Source organism: Mastomys coucha, unplaced genomic scaffold (assembly GCF_008632895.1).
Source record: "Mastomys coucha isolate ucsf_1 unplaced genomic scaffold, UCSF_Mcou_1 pScaffold8, whole genome shotgun sequence".
Taxonomy (NCBI): domain Eukaryota; kingdom Metazoa; phylum Chordata; class Mammalia; order Rodentia; family Muridae; genus Mastomys; species Mastomys coucha.
In genome coordinates, this window is record NW_022196914.1 from 1,482,454 (window position 1) to 1,492,642 (window position 10,189).

At 38.8% G+C, this 10,189-nt stretch overlaps 1 protein-coding gene across 3 annotated transcripts in view; it reads left to right on the top strand.

Moving 5' to 3' along the window:
- Positions 1-7,910: 7,910 nt before the first annotated feature.
- Mroh2b (maestro heat like repeat family member 2B) overlaps positions 7,911-10,189 on the top strand; it is a 64,032-nt gene continuing 61,753 nt past the window's right edge. For all 3 annotated transcript variants that reach the window (XM_031360304.1, XM_031360303.1, XM_031360302.1), the window contains exons 1-2: positions 7,911-8,418; positions 9,658-9,719. In XM_031360304.1, the coding sequence (XP_031216164.1) occupies positions 8,403-8,418; positions 9,658-9,719 (78 nt within the window). In that variant the 5' untranslated portion in view covers positions 7,911-8,402. The remainder of the gene's footprint in view (positions 8,419-9,657; positions 9,720-10,189) is intronic.

Genomic DNA, 10,189 nt, shown 5'->3' on the forward strand with positions numbered 1-10,189 from the left:
TCCTCAACGAAGTAACCCAGACAGAGAAAGGCAAACATGGTATGTATTCACTTATAAGTGGATATTAGCTGTAAAGTAAAGAATAATTGTGCTACAATTCACAGATCCAGAGAAGCTAAGTAACATGAAGAGATCAATGGGGGAGAGGAAGACACATAAATCTCACTGTGAAGGGGAAATTAAATATGAATCTCCCTGGGAAAGGAAAATAGAATAGAAATCATGGATGGATTGGGAAGGGGTTTGATGGGGGTAGGGATGGTAACAGGAAAGATCAGGTAGGGTGAGGATGGAGGGAGAGAATATTGAGAGAGACAACTGGAACTCTGTGATGAGCTTGAAATAGTGCAACAGAAACTCCTGCCAGGCAGTGGTGGCACACACCTTTAATCCCAGCACTTGGGAGACAGAGGCAGGTGGATCTCTGAGTTCAAGGCCAGCCTGGTCTACAAAGTGAGTTCCAGGACAGCCAGAGCTATACAGAGAAATCCTGTCTCGAAAAACAAAACAAACAAACAAACAAGCAAAACTTACCTTTAAGAGTAAGACTGAATGTTTTGCTTGGTGTTTGTAACTCTTGTAATCAAGTAACTTTTGTATCAAGTTACCACAGTAAGAGCCAAGAATTTAAGCTCTACTAAATACAAAACAAACAAACAAAAGCACTTTATATATTTATGTTCATTTAAGAAAATACTAATAGTGATATATTATTTTGAAATATACAGTTAATATGTTTGGAATTATTTAAAATTTATATTGAGAAAAACATTAGTATTTTGAGTATTGCCATAGACAAGCATCTACATAAGACTGTTATATTGATTGTTGTTTTATATCAAACAACTTTTATAATACTCATTTTTATTGTTATAATATTTTATAAATTTTAAGGAATATGACAAAAAAGTTATTGTAGGTATTGAAGGGGGTCTCTGGGAGGAGTTGGGGTACAAAAGGAAAACAAGAATGTGATTTAGTTCTATTTACTTAAAATATGTTTTTAAATGTTAACAAATTCAGATAAATTGAAATCATGTAACTTTTCTCATCATAATGCAATAAAACTTAAAAAAAAAAAAAAGAAACTCCCAGAAATCTATGAGGGTGACCCTAGCTAAGACTCCTAGCAGTGGGTGATACTGAATCTAAACTGGCCATCTCCTGTAACCAGGCAAGACTTCCAGTGGAGGATTGGGACACCAACTCTGCCACAAAACTTTTGACCCACAATTTTTCCTCCCTATAAATGTGCTATGGTAAAGGTGGCACAGAAATTGTGAGAGTGGGCAACCAATGACTGGTCCAGCCTAAGACCCATGGCACAAGAGTGAGCCCAACCTTGACACTTCCTGGAGGGTTAGGACCCAGAAGAAGGATAGTCCAGAGATCAAACATAGGAAAACACAGGACTGGCAAAAAAAAAAAGTCAATAAAATGATGCCTGATGATGTTCTGCCATACTCATAGATTGATGCCTAATCCAATTGGAACTTGAGAGGCTACATCCGCATATATAAACATATAGACTGTAGAACAGAAAGGATCTTTTCAGAGTGCTTACAGTTTAAGCAGATGCATCTCAAGGGAATGCACTTAACCTTTTCACACACTCCCTGTTGCCTCACAGATTTTGCTCACTCACCTGGAGGCCTCCCTGTTATGAGTCTTTTGAACAATTTTGTCTAACTGCCTGTGATAGCAGAGAACACTTGCAGGGTTATTCTCTAGGTATTATCCCTAGGGAATGTGACCTGTAAGAATGATTCTCTTTATTAAAATATCTCAGGAAGATCCCTTATTTCTGAATTAATTTCATTTTTTGATTCTCTTTTTTCAGTTGTAAGCAGCAAGAGATGCTCTGGACATTTGTCTTTATAGAACTAATACAATATCGAGAAGCAGTGATGATTTTTACAAACACTATTTAAGAAAACACAAAAGATAAATGCTTAATAATTAATTAGCTGTTGAGTAGTTAGTAACTAGTTAGCTTGAATACAAGAATTTAATAGAATCCTGAAAGAACACATTCCCTTAGAATAAGAAACCAGAAGTTTAAGATCTTTAATAAACCAGATGCTTTTGGGATGCTGTGGTCTCTTTAGCCTGGTTTTGTGTTGTTGCTGGATTATTTCGTTTTGGTTTTGGCTGCCACTAGGACAACAGGAACAACAATGGCAAACAGCAATAACTGACTCCTCCGTAGATGCGATACAATTTCTTTGTGTTGCTGCTGAGGCTCCACTGATCTCCTCTTTACTGGTTTTGTGGTAGTCTAGATGTTCTGAGTAACTCCACGGGAGATCTGTCTTTACTACTAGGCATGTCTGCCCTCCTGCAGTGTAAGCACAACACAGACTTCAGCCCTGCTTGCTTCAACTTCTGCACTTTCGGACCCTGTGGAGGCACATGAAGAGCTACAGACATTAAAAGAAGAACCGGCCATGAAAATCGGTTGTCTTTCAATCCTCAATCCATCTTAGGGTTTATAACTTGCCTTTTCTCCAACAAAATCCTTTTGGATATTTGAATTCTGTTAGTAGCCACCCTTAGGACTGAGTGTTTCAAGTCTCTTACTCTCTGTCTGCATGATGTCTGGCTATGGAATTGCCATAATCTGCCTTCACCATACGCAGGGTCTACAAGGGTCTACAACAGAGGGGAGTCCTAGAGCTGAAAGGAGACGTGGGTACGTTCCCCTATCCCTAACCCAGAAGTCAGTTCCAATTCATAGTCACTTGCAAATGAAAATTTAGGGAGTCTGACAGGGGAAAAATATTTTAAAGAGTACCCTGCATGCCAAGCATAGACGGCTGAGAGAAAACAGTCTCAAAACTTCATGCTCAAAATTCTGATCAAGGTTCAGCTAGTGACCCCGAGAAAACAGTGACCCTCTTCCCAAAGCACCAAGACACTAGATGAAAATCTGTTGAGGTAAAAAGAGCCAGGATCCAGGTCTTCTCCTGTTATCTCAAATTGCAAGAGAAGGCTTAGTTCCTCTCTCCAAATCTGTCAGTAACAAAGACATACCTAATATAAGGGACTCTGAGTAACAATTATTCCAGGAAACTGCTTCTTAGCAGCAGGGATTTGAATGGCCTGTGGCTTAGGATTTCTATTGCTGCAGCAAAACACCATAGCCAAGAAGCAAGTGGAGGAGGAAAGGGTTTATTCACCTTCTTACGTGCATCCTACATTGCTGTTCATCAGCAACAGAAGTCAGGACAGGAACTCAGACAGGGTAGGAACCTGGAGTCAGGAGCTGATGCAGAGGCCATGGAGGAGTGCTGCTTACTGGCTTGCTTCCCATAGCTTGCTCAGCCTGCTTTCTTATTGAACCCAGGACCACAAGCCCAGGAATGATACTACCCACAATGTGCTGGATTCTCCCCCTTCAATAACTAATTAAGAAAATGCCCTATAGCCAGTTCTTATACAGACATTTTCTCAGTTAAGGCTCCTTCCTCTCCCATGACTCTAGCTTGTGTCAAGTTGACCTAAAACCAGCCAGTATAGTCTGAAATCAAGAATGAAACCACCTCATAAAAAGGACCAAAGAGATTTGGTCCTCAAGCTCTCCAAGTCCCTAAATGGATACCTTTAAAACCATGCTCTTTATTTTAAAGTGCAAATCTTTTAATGATAAGGGGAAATACAACTGCTGATTGCACATGTTTCACATTAGTAATCCACAAGTAACATCTCTTGAGGATTTTTAATCAAGGAACATTAATTCATTAGTTCAGTCAGTGAAATAGGGTCTGACACATATCTACGTCCCTTAGCTTAAGATCCACAGTGACATTGCCTTGGGATCAATCCCTGCTAGGTTCTCCAGTCTCCTCTCCCTGTATCACGGACTTCTGCCAATACAAGAGGGGAAGTTCTCCCCAAGATGAGAGATTTCCTACTGTGTCTATATACAAAAGAATAAGAAATTCCCTACACATCAATGGTCTGATACAAAAATGCATTTATAGTTGTATTACTTTGGAATTAGGGGCACTATAAATGGTTTGGGAATTACCATGAAAATGGGGGAGGGAAACTTGGCATAAGAGATGGTCATGAAGCCAGCTAAAAGGATCCCTTAATGTTTTTATAGTTGAGAAATCAAATTTGGTCAGAGATCTTTGTTTATTTTCCCATAACAACACAGGAAGCATGAAGCAGACAAATTACATTGAAAGCAGAGAGTTATTACTCTAGTTCATAAGAAGGCTGGGTCCAGACTCCTTTGTAAACAAACATTGAGAAACAGTACTGAATCCCTCAGTACACACAACCTTACCAGCTTTGGGAATTGCTGTTTAACATGCATCTAGAGCCTCAGATGAATCAAACCTACATTGTGTTTGTCTAGTTTAAGGAGAAGAGGCACTGATGAATATAACCAAGAAGGCCCTCATCCCCAAAGGGAGAAATTAGAGAAAATTAGCTGTTCTGAGAATATGGGGATTCCTAATCTGTTTTAATGCACTTTATCTGAAAAGATGTCAGTCAAGAAAATTTATTTTGATTACCCTGATGAATAAATGACAAAGTTAATATAAATCAATCATCTCCTAGCCTCCCGAATTTTCTATGAAATCAACAAAATCTTTATTCATGGAAATGCAGAAAAATCATTTGTTGCCATTCATGGGAAAAATTATAGCAATTTCCTAAATAGCTAGATTTCTAATTATTAACTTTATTAACATTATTTCAGATTGTTCTTTATCATTCCAAAAGCATATTATTTCTTATCTCTTTTTTCATTTTTATGTATTTTTTTTCATTTGGGAGGATTATAATAAAACTGTATCATTTACCCCTTCCCTTTTCTTCCTCTAGTTCCACTCATGTATCACTCTCCTACACTCTCACTAATAGTCATGGTCTCCTTTTCTTTGTTGTTACATATTGGGTGTGGGTGTGTCTGCATGTATGTGTACATATATGCATGTGTGTTACACACACATATTTCTAAGTATATATAAACCTATATACATATATATATGAATATATACACATATAGATTTTGGAATATGTATACACGCACAGCCTGTTCAGTCCAAATAACACTACTTACATATATATGCATTTCAGTATGTCACTAATCACCACGGTGACACTCGGACTCATTGGTCTGTTAATGATGCGAATGAATCAGAATGCTGGAAAAGAACAGTTGTTATCCTTTCCAATCACAATGAGCATCCTCAAAAACATGGCAAAATTTTTGCTTATTTACTAGTGAGTTATTGAGGCTAGGATCTTGCCAAGTTTTCCTTAGACATTAATGGCCCTTACTAAAATATGAATGGGTACTCATTCTAACAGAGATTCTTGCTGCCTCATTCAAATTTACCAGGTCTGAGGTAGGCCTTGGAATTTACATTTTAAATAAGAGTACCAGGACAAGTTGCTGTGGATGACATGCTCAGAAAAAGTGATGCTGACTTGGAAAACTGAGACAAACGCATCTATTAGATGGATGGTTAACAAGATCTGTTCACAATGTAACAGAGTTGTAAAGCCTGCAACTCTGAGAGTGAAAATGGTAGGCAGGAGAGAACACAGAGGAATCTCTTCAATAGACCAAGGCAGGGATGTTCTGAAAAAGACTCCACAGCTCAGCTCGGTAAATAACGCTAAGGATGGACACATAGGATGGCATGAAATTAAGAAGTTTCTGCAGATAAAAGGAAATAATACAGTGAAGAGACAGGCTATACAGAATGGTACAAAACTCCTTGCTAATGACCCAGCTGATGTGCATTGATATCTAGAACACATTTTAAAACTAAAGTCTAATTAAATACTGAAAGCAAAACAACCCAATCAATAAATGGCCTAACATGGGGGGGTGGGTGCTGGTAAGGATAAAATTCTTATACTCTGCTAGTAAGAGTGTAATTACTGCAGCCACTCATGGTGTGGAAAGTGGAAGTTCCTCACAAAACTTAAGCTACAACTACCATATAAGGCAGCTCTGGCATTCCTGGGTGTATATCCATGTGCATGTCTTACCACAGGGACTAGCACATCCAAGTTCTCTGCTGCGCTGTTCACATTGGCAAAATGGAACCAGCTAAGATGTCTGCCAAGATGAGAGTGAGTAAAAGAAATCTGGTGTGTGTGTGTGTGTGTGTGTGTGTGTGTGTGTGTGTGTGTGTGTGTGTGTGCCTACTATTCAGCTACAAGTCAAAACCAATTTTTTTTTTGCTAGAAAATGGGTGACTCTGGGTATTGTATTATAAAGAAAAATAAACCTGTCTCAGAAGACAAGTATCTGTTTCTTCTCGTTTGTGGAGCCTAGGCATTTTTTTCCATTCATTTATTTATTTACATCCCAAATGGTGCCCCTCTTCCCAGTCCTTCTCTCCCAGAGCCCCTTCCCCATCCCCTATCTCCCAACCCCTTCTCCTCTGAGAGGGTGGGCCCCCCTGGGTATCTCCCCAACCCTGGTGCATCAAGTCTCTGCAGGATTAGATGCAGGATTAGGCGCCAGACAAGCAGTCCTATTGGAGAACAGTAGGGGAATGCCAGGGTGGAGTGGGTTGGTAGGTGGGAGAACACCCTCACAGAAGCAGGGGTAGGGGTGATGGTATAAGGGGTTTAGGGGGAAGGGGACCAGGAAAGGGGATAACATTTGAAATGTAAATAAAGTATCCAGTAAAAAAATACAGAAGGACAACTTAAAAACAAAAAATAAAGATTTTAACATTAAAAAGAGAAAAAAAGAAAGAAAGAGAGAGAGAGAAAGGAAGGAAGGAAGAAACCAGTCAGGCTTCAGCTTTAGGAAGATCCTCACTCCAGTTTTTCAGAACCCATATGAAACCCGAGCTGCACATCTGCTACATATGTGCGGGGATTAGGGGGGGATATTCCAGCCCATGAATATTCTTTGGTTTGTAGTTCAGTCTCTGAGAGCTCCCAAGAGTCCAGGTTAGTTGATTCTGTTGGTCTTCTTGTGGAGTTCCTATCTTTTTCTGGGCCTTCAATCCTTTCCCCAACTCTTCCCTGAAAATCCCCAACTTCCATCCTATATTTGACTGCATCTGTTTCACTCAGATGCTGGGTAGAGCCTCTCAGAGGACAGTTATGCTAGGTCCTAGACTTTTTATATATATGACAGGACATGACATCAGAAGGGGGACTCCGGGAAGAAAATAGATGGAAGATAGAAAAAAAGAACATGGAGTGGTATTTTAAAAATCCATGATAGCTGTCCCTACCCCTCATCATATACACTGAGTTGGTAATTCCTACATCCTGTGCTTGTATCTCTCCCCCTTCTCCATTTGATTTTCAATTTAGACCTTATGTGATGCAGTGGCTTCACAAAATATGTATCACTTTCATTATTTTTTCAACTATTAAAACTAGAAAAGCTAAAAAAATATATATGATATACTTGAAATTGTGCTTATTATGAAATCTATCACCATTTACAAAGAACGTATACCAATAAAAGTTCTTCACTGAAGAATTAACCAAAGGTTTAGTTGGAAGCACTTGATCTTTGAATCTGAAATGTCTTCTTAAAAAAAAGAGAAAAAAGCCTGAGAAGCACTTGTCAAAATTGCAGTGAGCACCTTTCCTGAACACCCAGCCCTATATATTGTCCCAGATGTCATCCTCCTCCCTTATGAGACTGAAATCACACAGACTTAGGCTTAGTAGGCATTTGGACAAGATTCAGGTCTACCCTATGAAAATATCGTAGCCAAGATACACATGCAACAAATCATTTGAAACCAAACAGACAGGAAATAAATGAAATAAATAGCATTCTAATAAGTCAGTGAGGAGTCATGAGCAGTAGCGTAGTGGGGAGGGGTTCAGAGTGACTTGGCTGTGTGTCAGTTGGTTATTCCTTGCAACTGCCCCTGACAGGCATTCCGGTGCACTGAGCATGCCCTGTTATGTGACTGACCTCACCAAATAGAACTATCAGGACCACCTAAAAGCTTCACCAACATCAGGCCAGTAAAGTGGCCACCAATACACACCATTCTTAAACTAGTGGGTCAATAGACCCAAGAATGGGAAAAGCAGCTCCTTTCATCTGTAACAATAGTTTGAGTCCTACTTTCTGATCTCCTCTTCCTCAGACATACTGGTCTCCTGCAAAGAGACAATAGTCAGTGAGATGCAGCCATCTTGGTTAGCAGAAGTTCAGAGGCAAAAACAATGTGATGGTGGTAGAATCCAGCATCATCCACCTCAACAGCAAATCCATCACAAGAATCTCCTAGGTTACCCTGCCGATCAAGTAAAGAAGGATTTTCATTTAAGGCATCTTATGTGAGAAAGTTGTCAGCTTCCTTCATTGACTTTTTAGCTGAACTGCTTCTGATACTTAGGTGCTGCCTCTTATAAAGCCTGTAACAGCCAAGACAACTCCCAGAATGGAAGAATACGGAGGTAAGCATGTCTAGGTCTTGAGGAGTGAGGACTCTGATACATGCTGGCATGTGGGGGTTTCACATGATTATATACATCAAAGTCATCTAAAATGATTTGATGAGGTCAGATTATTTCCTGCTATTCATCTTTATGGAAAAATAAATAGAAGTAAACTGTTGCTTGTGAAGGGCCAGTGACAGACTGGAAGCCTAAGGAAAGGGTAGCTATATGTCAGAAATGTTGGCTCTTATTTAATTTTGAAAATTTTAAAATCTTCGGAAAATGTTTTCTTCCAATTTTAAATAGCTCTATCTTTTTTGCTTTGCCAAAAGTTTAACACTAACAGGGTATGTCCTTGGACATAACACTAACAGGGTATGTCCTTGGACATAACACTAACAGGGTATGTCCTTGGTTCCGAAGCTCATGGGAGTCTTTACCTGTTCCTCCTGCCAGCCTGTAATTGGCCTGAATTTGTTGCAGTCATTTAACTCCAACTTTGTTGTTGTTGTTTTTGTTGATGGTGGTGGTGGTGGTGGTGGTGGTGGTGTGGTGGTGGTGATAGTGGTGGTATGATGGTGGTAGTGGTGATGGTGGTGGTCTGATGTGGTGATGGTGGTGTAGAATGGTATGGTGGTGATGGTGATGGCAATGGCAATGGTGGTAGTGGCAGCTGTAGCATTTCATTACTTTCTAAAGTCTTTCATCAAAAAAGACATTTCTAGAAAAACACAAAACCAATACTTAGATCTTTATTTGGGAAAAAGCAAAATATTATGAACATAGACCAGAAGAAGATGCTTGAAAGCACAGAAAGGCAGATAAACAAGAAGAAAATGTGGGGTGAAAACACAGAGGCTCATTAAGGAAAGCAAAAAGAAAAATCAAGGAGTTCCATTATTTTGTCTAGTGCTCAATTAGATGTGAAGGACTTATCTCATTGAACCTGGAAATCAGACCTTACTAGAGGAGATGTAGAGGGTGGTACACACTTGTTCAAAGCTATCCATGGGAATTGAGAAGGCTCTATTTGCAACTTTACACTGAATAATCAATATCCACCTGTTAGTTTCAAGTCTCTTAGGGATAGGAAATAAAAGTACAATATATTCCTATCATCAAGAGCTAGCTATAAAACAGAAAAATTTTTAAAAAGCAGAGTAGAGACAGACAAGAAGTGAACATCTGTGACTACTGCTGCTGGGGGGGGGTGTTGCAGCTTGAAACATATTTTAATTCTTTGTCTGTGTAATTTAGAGATGCTTGGAGATATTAACCTCACTATTGGGATGCTGAGTAAGGAGGACAACATTAGCAAGGTATGCAAGTTCTCTTTCTTAGTCACCTTCTGTAATCCAGTTATTGAGATATTCCATGAACCATCTCCTATGCTTTGGCCTTCTTCTCCTCCTACTCTTCTTACATTTTTCCTTGCTTTTCTCTATTTTTAATGAGTTTTCTTCTCTTTATTTTAACTTTTATTTCATTATGATGAGAAAAGTTACATGATTTCAATTTATCTGAATTTGTTAACATTTAAAAATATATTTTAAGTAAATAGAATTAAATCACATTCTTGTTTCCCTTTTGTACCCCAACTCTCCCAGAGACCCCCTTCAATACCAACAATGTTTTTTATCATATTCCTTACAATTTATAAAATATAACAATAAAAATGAGTATTATTAAAGTTGTTTGATATAAAACAACAATCAATTTAGCAGTCATGTAGATGCTCATCTACAGCAATAGTGAAAATACATTTTTCTCAATATAAATTTTAAATAAC